At 42.6% G+C, this 13,252-nt stretch overlaps 1 protein-coding gene across 1 annotated transcript in view; it reads left to right on the top strand.

The window, feature by feature from the left end:
- The window catches only part of spag17 (sperm associated antigen 17), a gene marked incomplete at both ends in the record, with an annotated part of 55,890 nt that overhangs the window by 25,714 nt on the left and 16,924 nt on the right, over positions 1-13,252 (top strand). Inside the window, 9 exons of the mRNA XM_080450839.1 lie at positions 7,809-7,961; positions 8,741-8,836; positions 9,083-9,258; positions 9,552-9,612; positions 10,079-10,230; positions 10,603-10,729; positions 11,316-11,383; positions 11,753-11,875; positions 12,552-12,696. Coding sequence (XP_080306965.1) covers positions 7,809-7,961; positions 8,741-8,836; positions 9,083-9,258; positions 9,552-9,612; positions 10,079-10,230; positions 10,603-10,729; positions 11,316-11,383; positions 11,753-11,875; positions 12,552-12,696 — 1,101 coding nt within the window. The remainder of the gene's footprint in view (positions 1-7,808; positions 7,962-8,740; positions 8,837-9,082; positions 9,259-9,551; positions 9,613-10,078; positions 10,231-10,602; positions 10,730-11,315; positions 11,384-11,752; positions 11,876-12,551; positions 12,697-13,252) is intronic.

Here is a 13,252-nt window from a genome sequence, read left to right as displayed (position 1 = left end):
AGTGAAAAAGTTCAATCTGAAAGACCCGTTTTGTTTAATGACTATAGAGATACTGGCCCTCATTTATCAACGTGGCGCAGACCAAATAAGGGGCGTACGGCGAGATCACCGCAACTTTCGGCATGTATCAATATAACCTGACGATGGCTTCATCCTACCGTACGCTGAGATCTCACGTCTGGTCGATAGCAGTTGTTGCCGTTGGCTGCGCCCGTTTATTCCATTCTAGACCTGCGGAGAAGCATTGTCTGACTGTCTGACAGGCATCTGGACACATAATCCACTCCTAAATGTATATCTACACTTACAAATAATCCCTGTGAAAATATAACATTTTATAAAGTAATTTAAACAAAATGCTTTAACAGTCATTCGGTTAAGCTTGCAGATCTGGCTGCATTGGCTATTTGAAAATAGCAGATCTACAAGCTCACAACAGGTCCCATCCCGATGCGTTGTGAGCTTGTAGATCTGCTATTTTCAAAATATACGAGCGCTTCTGCTGCGAGAACATTTTCGGGAGCCCCGACCATCTTTTCATGGACAGTGAGGTCTACAAACTTACTGTAGCTTGTCCTATGTTATGGAGTTATGTCATAGAGAGTTATGTAGGCTACACAACCTGGTTGGGTTATGGATATCAACCCGACGATCGAATCTCTTATTAACGTGGCAGCACGGGATCACTGCCGCCCGTCCGAGTCTCACGGGGAATATCCTACATGACTGCTTGTGCACTGCTCGGTATGGGTTAAATAAATGAATATACAAACCCCATTCATGGCGATGTGATTGGTATCATTATGTAATTCATGTAGGCTACAAGCCTACGTGACAAAGATAGTACCGTTACGGATTGCATGAAAGACACAGTTGGGCGTGTGTGTGTATGTGTGTGTGAGACAGAGAGAGGCTTGTGCATGTGCGTGTGTGACTTGACAGGCAGCGAGGCGAGGCGGCGAAACTCTTTTGGCTTCCCATGCTTTATTTGGTCGTATTCTGGTTCTCCATGTCGTAAAATCAGGGCGTTTCGAGAATATTTAAGGGCGTGTTATTTAAATGGCGCTCGGTTTCAGCCGTGACATTTATCAAGGCTCTGACCCAATGTACGCTAGGATTGGCTGTGTAGGATTCGTTGATAAATGTGACTTCGACGTTGGTGTACGGCCGAATATATGGAAAAATATAAGCCGGTTTATACGCTCCGTTGATAAATGAGGGCCACTGTGTACCGATTTACGTGACGTTTGGACAGAATCTGTAGGAGTACTGTCAAAAATGGGTTTTGCAAAAAGCGGTCTCCTGGTGGCGCTATAACAGGCCCATGTGAAAGATTTGGGGCAGAGGTTCTGAATTGGCATCCAGGGAGTGTGTGTGCATAGTTTCGCTGCGATCATGCCAACAGTCCTGGAGATTAGCTGGTCAGACAGGGTGCAAAACATACTCTCTCGCCATGCCTTTCGGCCTGGCGGAGACAATAATGAACGCATACTATCCCCTATCACAGTGGTTCTCAAACCTTTTCATTTCAAGGACCCCTATTTGAGCATTTTCTACCTCTGGGACAGCAATCTATACTTTAAAATAATTTTAAATTGTATACATTTACTCTAAGAGTGTATAAATGGAACCAAATGGACCTTTGAGGGTCCATTTGGTTCCATTTGTACACCCTCTGTTTGAGAACCACTGCCCTATCATGTACACTAAACAAGAGCATAGGAGCCTAGACATAAATAAATATCTCAGATACAGTAATTTGGTTAGAATCAACATATCTGCAATGCATATTGTCTAAAACAGTCAATCACTCATTTGATTTCTCACCATTTCCTCTGCTGTAGCATTTGGCCTATAATCCATGTTACACATTTTAGCCACTTTAAACCTTTCATCACCTGGTTGAAAATAGCCGATCTACAAGCTTGTAGATTGGCTATTTTCAAAAAATCTTAAAATGGCCAAAAATATATTCATTTTGAGTCCTTGACATGAAAAGGTTTGAGAACCACTGCAACAGCACACAGGATGAACATGTATTGAACAGCTTTCTGCCTGTCTCTGTCAGTCCAAAGCCAATAGGCATGCACATCATTTAATATCTAAAATAATATGAACACACACCAGGGGATATCACATGTTCTCTAAGAGCTGGATTTCGACTGCAGCTTTATCATCACACTGTCATGTTAAATAACTGTACTGATGAACTGTACTGGGGTCCCCAGAAAAATGTGTTAATATCTATAGCATCAAAATCAGCAAGCTACTATATACCCTATATACATCAGCTATTTGAAAATAGCCAATCTACAAGCTTGTAGATCGGCTATTTAAAAACATTAATGAAGTGAAAAGTGAATGTGGAATATTTGCATAAATAACTGTCTCAAATATGAACACACAGTATCCCCTGTCACAGTGGTTCTCAAACCTTTTAATTTCAAGGACCCCCAGTTTGATATGCATTAGACCACGGACCCCCATTTGATTTTTATCTCTGGGACCACAATCTATACTATAAAATCCTAACTCTGAGAGTGTACAAATGGAACCAAATGTGTTAACTGGACAACTAATTGAGTGATAACATTTCATGTAAACATACAGGACAAAGGTGAGACAGTCGGCAGGGTACAGCACTGCAGGGACTTGCACCCTGAAACCAACATAAGCTAGAAGTACTAACTACCAGTGCTTGTTTGCTTTGTGACACCACCATGTCCCTACTTGCATGTGATACAGAAAATATTATAAAGACCTGTGGTCAGGGGACCCCCAGGGGTTCTTAACTCATTCCCTGCCTAGAACGACTAAAACGACTTCTGTCCTTTAAAGGACAACTTTGTTTTTTTTACAACCAAGGTTTATGTTTTAGCTTGTAATTAAAGTAAATAAAAGATGAGTGTTAAACTTTTTTTTACTGCTTTCTGTAGTTTTAGCAATTTTCGCGATCTTTTTTACAGTGGGCGGGGGCATTCTATCCGGTGGCTAAATATGTATTTTTTTACACAATAACCCGGTGTTTTCTTTATTATTATTTACAGTAGCTCTTCTAGCCCCCAATAACTCACATCTGGCCATCCAAGACCACAGGACCTTTTTTATTGTGTAAAAAAGGCATATTTAGCCACCGGACAGAATGCCCCCGCCCACTGTAAAAAATATCGCGAAAATTGCTAAAACTATTGAAAGCAGTAAATGAAAAGAAAAAAACACTCATCTTTTTTTTACTTTAACCATTTCACTGCCAATCACGTAGATCTACGCGAACCGCTTTAAAGCCGCCATGTGCCAATCGCGTAGATCTACGTGAAGTGAAAAAAAAAAAAAAAAAAAAAAACAAAACCAAGGAGATATGATTAGTTGAAGATCTAGACTCCTATCCACTTCCTTGTTAACTTAAAACTTAAAAATGCTGTATTTCGGCTCCTGAGTACTTTTTTTTTCCAATGAAAAACTCTGGCACTGGCTAAAAAAATATGAAAATACCTCTGGCAGTTAATGTGTTAATTACAAGCTAAAATATAAACCGTGGTTGTAAAAAAACAAAGTTGTCCTTTAAGCCCTGTCTGCCAAGAACGACTAAAACGACTTTTAATTAAAAAAAAATATATATATACATATTTTTTATTTATTTATTTTTTAACCCAAAGACCAAGGAGATATGATTTTTTGAAGATCTAGACTCCCATCCACTTCCTTGTTAACTTAAAACTTAAACATTTTGTATCTCGGCTCCTGAGTACTTTTTTTTTTCAATGAAAAATCTCTGGCAGTGGGCAAACGCAAAAAAAAAAAAGTTCTGGCAGTGAATGAGTTAAGGGGGTTCCAGGGGGTCTCCAGGAAAATGTGTTAATATAACATCAAAATCATCAATAAACCCTATAGTCAAATGCATATTAATTTGGGGGTCCTTCACATGAAAACGTTTGAGAACTACTGTAATAGCACACACATATTGGATGAACATTTTATTCACATAAACAGCTTTGAGTCTCTCTCTGTCCAAAGCCTCAACTCTATTACACTAGTTGGGAGCATAATGAACACACAACATCCACAATCATGTAGACTATACATAAAGGCCTACACATAATTAAATATCTCAAATAATATGAACGCATAGTATGCGCTATCACAGAGACCCCTATTTGAACATTTTCTACCTCTGGGACCGCAATCTATACTATACAATCCTAACTCTTAAAGTTGTACAATGCAGAATCACAAATAACGATTTTTAGCAACCTCTGCTGGTCACTACCGTCACTGCATACAATTTCCCTAGCCCTGAAACATGACTGTCATACCATGACAGTCATGGTGCCGAGTCCCCCAGGTCTAAAGTTGTGTTCGATTTTTTCACATTGCCATCTCTCACATAAACATAAACGTTCAGATTTCAAATATAAAGTGCTTACCACCGAGCCACGGATGTTACAAGGCGATGCGGACCGCGATGAGTACCCGTATCTCCCGTATTGTTCAATAAAAAGCATTTTAATCCCATCGCCGGCCATTTTGTTTGTTTTTTTTGTTTTGTTTTGTAATGTATCAGAGTGCAACACACCTTCCAACCATTAGTGTCGCATGGTCGAAAGTATCGGAGACAATTTGGAGAAAATGGCCGGCGATGGGATTAAAATGCTTTTTATTGAACAATACGGGAGATACGAGTACTCATCGCGGTCCGCATCGCCTTGTAACATCCGTGGCTCGGTGGTAAGCACTTTGTATTTGAAATCTGAACGTTTATGTTTATGTGAGAGATGGCAATGTGAAAAAATCGAACACAACTTTAGACCAGGGGGACTCGGCACCATGACGCTTGTATACAAGCGTCATGTGAACCATGGCTAACAATTTCCCTAGTCCTCGATTACCCAGAATTCCATTCGTTTTCACCGGAAGCCGGAAGCGTTTCAAAAAGCGATCTTTTAATTGTTTTATACTATCTACGGATCGTTTCTCTTAGCCAGTGGAGCATTAGTTACCATGAGCTGTGCTTTCTTTTTCTGTTCTTTTTCGATCTTCCAATCCTACATTATCTTAAAATCAGCGTGAGGTTCCTTTTTGTTAATAGCGCGGTAGTTCCTGGCCAAACAGGAAACCGTTGCGGTAGTTCCTGAGGACGTCGGCCACGACGTCATGACGTTGGCCAGGAACGTCATTTTCCCGGGAAAGTCCCCCCCGTACACGTTCAATAGAAAATATATAAATAAAAGGCTTCCGGGGGTGAAATTCACGGAGTGGGTGTTGTGAAACTTTTGCCACTCGCAAAAGATATACAATTTAACTTTAGTTTTGTTGAAAACGTTACCTAGTATTACTTTAAGAGTGTATAAATGGAACCATATGGACTCTCATGGGTCCATTTGGTTCCATTTGTACACCCTCTCTTTGAGAATCACTGCCCTATCATATTATTAAAATAACTGTAGGCCTACTGATGAACTGTACTGGGGTCCCCAGAAAAAAATTGACATAAATAAACAGATCAGATACAGTGATTAGAATCAACATCTACAATACATTACATTGTCTGAAACAGTCAATCACTAATTTGATTTCTCCTCATTTAGCATGTGGGTTGTATAATATCATGCATGTTACACTGAGCAGTTTACAAAACCCACACACCCCAGATGGAGGTAAACATGTCTTGACCAACACACCTTGACCCATGACCACAAAACATTAAACTGTCATGTTAAATAACAGTACAAAAACGGAGCTAGAGCTCTTTCCCTCAAACTCCTATATAATAAACAAAGCTAAAAATATTTTAAATAATATGAAATATAAAATCGAGGCTTCAATGTTGATCAGTGATGTTCTATGAATAATGATATGTGTCTAGCATGGACTGTTTGTTAGCTTTAAGCAGCTCTCAGCCCACATTTAAAATCATATTCAATATAAAATCGGGTCTTCCTTAGGGACTAAGGGGTATAATGATCAATGATTATGTTCCATTAGCACAATTAGAGCCATTAAACATCTGTTTACAAGGCACCTTACCTGTCTTCTGATGCTGCTGCTGTCTGACATATGCTCTCACCAATGTTTGCAGCCAGGTCTGCTTTATTATGTCCCCCAAGATTTATTTGAAAATAGCAGATCTACAAGCTCACAATCCGTCACAATGTGACACGTTGTGAGCTTGTAGATCTGCTATTTTCAAATTGACTATGTATACAGTAGGTTTAAAAGGGCTCACACCCAGTCACTCGTTTCTCTCACAGAACCTGGCAACGCTGGCTGTGACAGGAGTCTGTGACATAGATGTAAAAATCCACGCCTGGATGTCATCAAAAGCATATAAAACATCAAATATAAACGTCATTGGGTTCCAACCAGCACAAAGAGACCATCCGTGGGGGCTCCTGTGGCCCATATAGTCACTTCTTTTGGGCTTTGTTTTCATAGACCAGGTTGCTCGATTCTCTCACAGAGTCTGGCAACTGTGCTGCTGCAGGCTGGGAGAGAGAAGTCCAAATCCAGGCCATCAAAAACATATAAAACATAAAATCGAAATGTTATTGGGTCCCAACCAGCACCAAGGGACCATCATTGTTTGGTTGTGGGGGTCTATAATGAATTAAAAAGCATAGAGTGTTCCTGTCCATCTAAATGAAAACAAAGATGGCTGCCGTTGAGAAACTCAGAGAGCAGTGAAGGGGGCGGGGACAGGCAAACGAGAGAGATTTTCAGGAAGGTGGGGGCCTCTGGAGACTGGAGAGTGAATGGAGGTCTATGAGGGGGGCGACTGGAGACAAGGGGGCCCCCCCCGACGCCTGGAGACCGACTGGAGACATGGCTGGAGACTGTCTCCAGTCACTTGCACCTCTGTAGACTCAAGCTATCCTGGTCACTATACTGCCTCCCCCTGGCCAGCCGGGGCGCCTGATGGAGGGGAAGGGAAATGGTTGGAATAACGTGTTCCTTCCACGCGCTACGTCCAACCAGGGAAACTCTCCCCTGTCAGGTGACAAGAAGGTCAGTTGGCTCTCATGCATTGAAGGAGGCATGAGCTCGGCCCTGGCCTCCCTAGGTTGGCAGAGGGAAGGTAGTGCCCAGGATTACATAGACAATTGGCACTGGGTGTAAAAAATAGGGTTACAAAATCGTGGTGATGTATATTTCATAACATGATATACACATTTGAGCCATACTCTACAAGTAGCCTACAGTCAGACAGGAGAGGGGAGAGGTGCCGGTTTGTCTGAGCTGGGTGTGGGGTACACTAGCATTTTCTTTGTCTTACCTGGGAGAGAGAGCATGTGTCTCCCATCCCCCCTTCCTGCCCCAACAGTTGCAAATGTTTGGGCCGGGTGGGGGCTCACCTTTGAAGTCTGACACACCCATACCTGTACCTCCTCTTTCTCTGAATGTGCTATAAAAACCATACTGAAATGTGACTTAGGGTGTGTGCCACTCCAGGCCGTTAGGCTGTGGAGCTGGCTGTGGAACTCTGTACTATGCAATAAATCGGAAGCAAAGAAACCTCACTGACTAGTGATGACTCAATTCATTCTACAACCATTCATTCTCATCTCTGGAACAACAAACTAACTACAATATGGCGTTGTTGGCAACTACAAAAGTGCAATAGAACCTTTAAGTCTGTGGTTTTCAGATACCACATATGGGTTGTCGGCAGTGGAAGAGATACCACAGTGGGATAAAAATGTAAAGAAAAAAAAATAAGAAGGAGATGATGGATAGTTTCAGCCCTAGATGAGGCTGCCGTGGTACAGGAGGTGTTTTCCATGGTGAATGTCTTAGCCATGTTTACCCTCCAGGTTCACGTCTGATGAAGGTTGCCGTGAGGAAGGACGGCCATCACTTCTACACGCATGTCAACCGTGTGCCAGTGGAGTCGCTGACAGCTCCTCCTACCCCGCCTGACACCAGGGAAAATAAAGACCCAACCAAAGACCTTAAGGATTCTAAAGGTACTCAAAATAAAGACCCAACTTCCCTCCTATAGAGCATCGCAGTTCCCGCCCACTTCCTGGTTTTTCGTGGTGCCGGAAGGAACAACTCAATGCATTTTTCCCATTGACATTTCCAAAAATATGTATATCTATTAATTTAAGCCTTGAATCAAGCCATCATTACATGACATGAATCATGACCATAAAACGTTTGATTCTGTGATTTTTGTTGTTGTTGAAAACGGCAAAACAAAGGGTATTTATTAAATATAGTATATCATATAATTAAATATAAAATAAAATCACAGAAAAAAACCTTTTATGGTCATGATTCATGTCATGTCATGATGGCTTGATTCGAGGCTTAAATTAATAGATATAAATATTTTTGGAAATGTCAATGGGAAAAATGCATTGAGTTGTTCCTTCCGGCACCACGAAAAACCAGGAAGTGGGTGGGAACTGCGATGCTCTATATGAATGCCTGTGAATGACTTTTTTCATTTGTCATTATTAACTATTACTACTTGTTGTGTAATACTTGCTGTACTATTACGACTACTGCTATGATGGCTACTGTTACTACAACAATAATGGATCAATTTTAACATAGGAAAGTATATAGATAGTGATCCAAAATTACATTAATAAACACATGGATCAATGCAATTATACGGCACCAATAACAAGGACATATTTATTAACCTTGATGACCTGTGTGTGTGTGTGTGTGTGTGCGTGTATGCGTGCGCGTGTGCGCGTGTTTGTGTGTATGTGTGTGTGCGTGTCTGTGACAGTGGCCAAGATCGTGAAACATGGTTCCTTCTCAGCTGTGTTGGACAATGGAGTCCGCCTTTCATACAGTTACTACGGACCCACCGGACAATACACAGGTGCCACATGAGACGTGACATTATGCTACCTTTTCTTTTTAATTGTTTTTATTTATTTTTATTTTTTAAATTTCTGAATTGTTGTTTTTACTTTTTCAAATGATTTAAGGCGTTTTAAATGTTTTATTTTAGTTATAGAGGGCAATTATAATCTATTAAGGCATATTTGGCTTATTAGCCAGGGTTCCTTTTAATGGGTTCATGTAACCGTACAGTGAGTGATGGTTCTATGTGGTGACATTCCAGGGAGTCCTCGGGTTCCAGATGAGGAGGACGTACCAGAGACTGTATGCAATCCTCCAGTCTCTCCTCCAGCCCCACTCCCTTCTTCTAACCACTGCCCCAAAGCACTGGACCCATCTCCATCTCCCACCCAGGCCCAGGACCCAGTTGGCCACACCAGATCTCAGGAGGACACACAGGTGCTGACAACAACAGACAAACCACAAATAAAAGCATGTGTGTGCAGTACACAGGGCTCACTGATCAAGAAGAATCAAGAGGCTGCCATGGTTCTTTGTTGTAACAGATACTGCTTTTAATTCTAAAGCTCAGTGGCATATGTGTTTTTTGGCGTGCACGTGTGTGTGTGTGTGTGTGTGTGTGTGTGTGTGTGGGTGTGTGTGTGTGTGTGTGTGTGTGTGGGGGGGGGGGGGGGGGTGTGTAGGCTCATTTGTGTGACACTCAGCAGAGTGTGTCGCCATCGCCGTTCAAGAGCCTCAACCTGTCTGTCCCCAATGGCCTGTTGGTGACGTTCTTCACAGAAGAACCACAGGGTCAGTGGCACACACACACTATGTATCTTTCCATCTTTCTATCGTCTTTGCTAGGTTTGGAACATCTCAAAAGGAAGGACATGAAAGAGGCCATTTCAAGATTTGGTCTGGGTTGGATGTTTAATTCAGAGTGCTTGAGTTGTCTTCACAAGCATAATTATACAAAACTGTCTTTGTGCAACTAGAACTCTTGCATGTACATTTGTGTACCTCTGAATGTGTGTGTGTGTGTGTGTGTGTGTGTGTGTGTGTGTGTGTGTGTGTGTGTGTGTGTGTGTGTGTGTGTGTGTGTGTGTGTGTGTGTGTGTGTGTGTGTGTGTGTGTGTGTGTGTGTGTGTGTGTGTGTGTGTGTGTGTGTGTGTGTGTGTGTGTGTGTGTGTGTGTGTGTGTGTGTGTGTGTGTGTGTGTGTGTGTGTGTGTGTGTGTGTGTGTGTGCGCGTGTGCGCTCGCGCGTGTGTGTTTACAGGCGATGGGGCCGTGATGGTGAGACAGAGTTTTCCTTCCCACGGTTCTGGGGTCACAGGGGCGCTCCAGGACCCATCCCTGTCTAGAGAAATGTCCCGGGTCATCACCATTCAGGGAGCTGTGGTCAGATACATGAGGGACGGATCCACAGAGGTATACGCACGCGTGCACACACACACACACACACACACACACACACACACACACACACACACACACACACACACACACACACATACACACACACACACACACACACACACACACACACACACACACACACACACACACACACACACACACACACACACACACACACACAGACACACACACACACACACACACCACCACCACACATTCAAGTTATCCAATTGACCCCATACCGTGGGTGACATACAGTAAGAGCCAATTGACACCATGCCATAGGTGACACTGTCATTGTTTTAATAACCGCCTTTAGAGTCTACAAATGTGGACACACTCAAACATGTACAAAAATCGTTGAAGCAGTGCCTCTGTGTGTAGGTGCTGTTTGCGGATGGCTCTGTCAGTTTCAGCCCCGACTCTGGTCCGGTGTGGGTGCATGACTCCGAAGTGGAAGACGAAATGACATCCATATTAGACGTTAAAGAAACCCAGGACAACAAGAAAGGTTAGACTGCAACACTACCCAATGCAATTCACTGTTTCCACAACCTTTGAACTGAACTACTGGTGTACAGGGATCTTAGAAACCTGTGTTGGAAGTGAACAACCACTGTTGTGCTGACTGGGACAGAATTCACACATGTTGGTTGCCATGCTAGGGTTAGATTTACTGGAGGGGTGTGGGGGGAATCCATGACTCTGCTTTGGCTCTCCCAGTCATTCATTTTTATATCGCTGGTGAGGCTATGTTTTATCCCTGCTTCAGCACACTGAATTACTGTTATGACCCTGGCAAAGGGGTACCAGAACCACAACGAAGGAACAAGGGGAGACGCAGTTGAAGACCAAAAGTGATTATTTATTAATCAAAAACAAACAAACAAAAACTAAACTGATGGGATATGAGAATCATTAATCATTAATGCATATGCGCATGACTGTACCGTGTCGTGTGTGTAAAGGGTGCTGCATAAAGTGTTTAAAGGAGTGCATGGTCGGTGAGGAGAAACAAACTCAAAAGGGACTAAGGCAGGGTTTTGAATGGAATTGAACCCTGTTTCCATGGATCCCTCCTGTTGCTGTCTAAGCAGTCCAACTATGTCCACATGGTCCCACACCTTACCTGCTGGTGCGAAAAGCACCGGCATCTGAGGGTGACGTAGAGAGAGTTCCAGGATGAGGCCATAAAGTCTCTGCAACACATACAACAACCAAGATGCAATTTATTTGAAACTGTAGTGTGTACGTTTAGATTAGAATGTGTCGGGTTATGTGTGTGTGTGCAGTTCATGCTTTTCTGTTTCTGAAGGCATATGTACTGTGTGTGTGTGTGTGTGTGTGTGTGTGTGTGTGTGTGTGTGTGTGTGTGTGTGTGTGTGTGTGTGTGTGTGTGTGTGTGTGTGTGTGTGTGTGTGTGTGTGTGTGTGTGTGTGTGTGTGTGTGTGTGTGTGTGTGTGTGTGTGTGTGTGTGTGTGTAGGCAAAGCCACCAAGAAGGATGCTGAGCCCGAGTTGGTCCCCACTCCTCAGAGAGGATGCTGGGTAACCACCACGCCCTCCGGAGAACGCATCTCCACCGTGGGCAACACGCACAAGGTCATGCCCACCGACCCTGCTCTCACCTACCATGCTACGGACCCCTTAACCCAGGCGGTGAGCCCCCTCATATTATCCCTCTGCATCAGTTGGTTCCCAACCCTTTTCTGGATCAGGGCCCAGTTGACAATTTCGTATGTGTTCATTTTCCCGAGCACATTTATTTTAATGATCAATCAATCGATTGTGTTCATCTATTTTGGTGGAATGTTTGCTATAATGTCATGCCCAGAATAGGGACCCTAGGGTTCAAGTGGTTAAATTCAAGAAGATGAGAGAATTATTCAAAAAACATGTAGGAAGCAATCTGGGAACCCATTCTGTTAAAATAAATGAAGAAGAAAAAGCTTTTTTTTTAGGGCACAACCTCCTTTTTCGTGTGAAACAAAAAAGGAGGCTCCTCCTCTTTCTTAGTCCACGAGGTGCTTCTGTGTTTATTCCTTCCTACTAACAAACAACAACATTACATGTTTAAGGCAGCAGTGCTGACAGATTCTGCTTGAGAGATTGTGTAGGAAGTAAAGTAAGAGTAAATAATTACAAGTGAAATGCACTTCATGCATCTTGTTCTGTTCAACCTGATTGGTCCATCTTAGGGACCATTATGCAATTTATGATGGGGGGGAAAAGGGAGAGGAACTAGTACAGACCCCTGGGTTAAATAATGTATTAATGAATGGAATTTAAAGATCGGAAAGTGACCTTGCCAACCCCTGTGTCCAAATCATGCCAGGTGATGTTGACCCGAGAGGATCAAGTGGTGTCCGTTTTGGACAAAGACGGAACCCTGACGGTGGAGCATGCAGACGGAACCAGAATCACCAGCCTCTACCAGGACAGCCTTCCCCCTCGCCCCTCCCACACACTGCTGCGCACAGGTGACTGGCACATGCATTGCGCACACCCATACACTCACATGCACACTCTGCTACGCACCGGTGTCCCACATATCATCTGAATGACAAATTGTTATCACATACACCGTAGGGCTGGGCAATTAACCGAAAATATATTTAAACTGATATTTAAACCAATAACTGACTTAATGTTGCTCATTAAGCAACCTTGAACCTTGTAGGTAATCGAATAATCGGGAAGCAGCCTTTCTTCCCCTCTTTTTTATTTTCTTCTTCTTTTTCTTATGTATCAACAAATCAACAACACAAATTCTAATAGATTATTTTTATAATCGACTAAATCCATTAGTCTGATTATCCACTTAAGTCCTGTGGCCTGTATAATACTTTGTTATACATTGGTGGTGTACAATAATTGGGAAAATTGCCGATCTACAATCTCACAACGTGTCCCATGAGCTTGTAGATCACCTATTTTCACTATATATATATTTAGCATAATCATTCATTAATCATAATCGAGACAAAAGTTTGAAATAATCGTGCTATTGATTTGACAGACACTCGGGACACACAT

Source organism: Gymnoscopelus braueri (assembly GCF_963280865.1).
Source record: "Gymnoscopelus braueri genome assembly, chromosome: 15".
NCBI classification, from domain to species: Eukaryota; Metazoa; Chordata; class Actinopteri; order Myctophiformes; family Myctophidae; genus Gymnoscopelus; species Gymnoscopelus braueri.
This window is presented reverse-complemented; position numbering and strand designations above follow the sequence as displayed.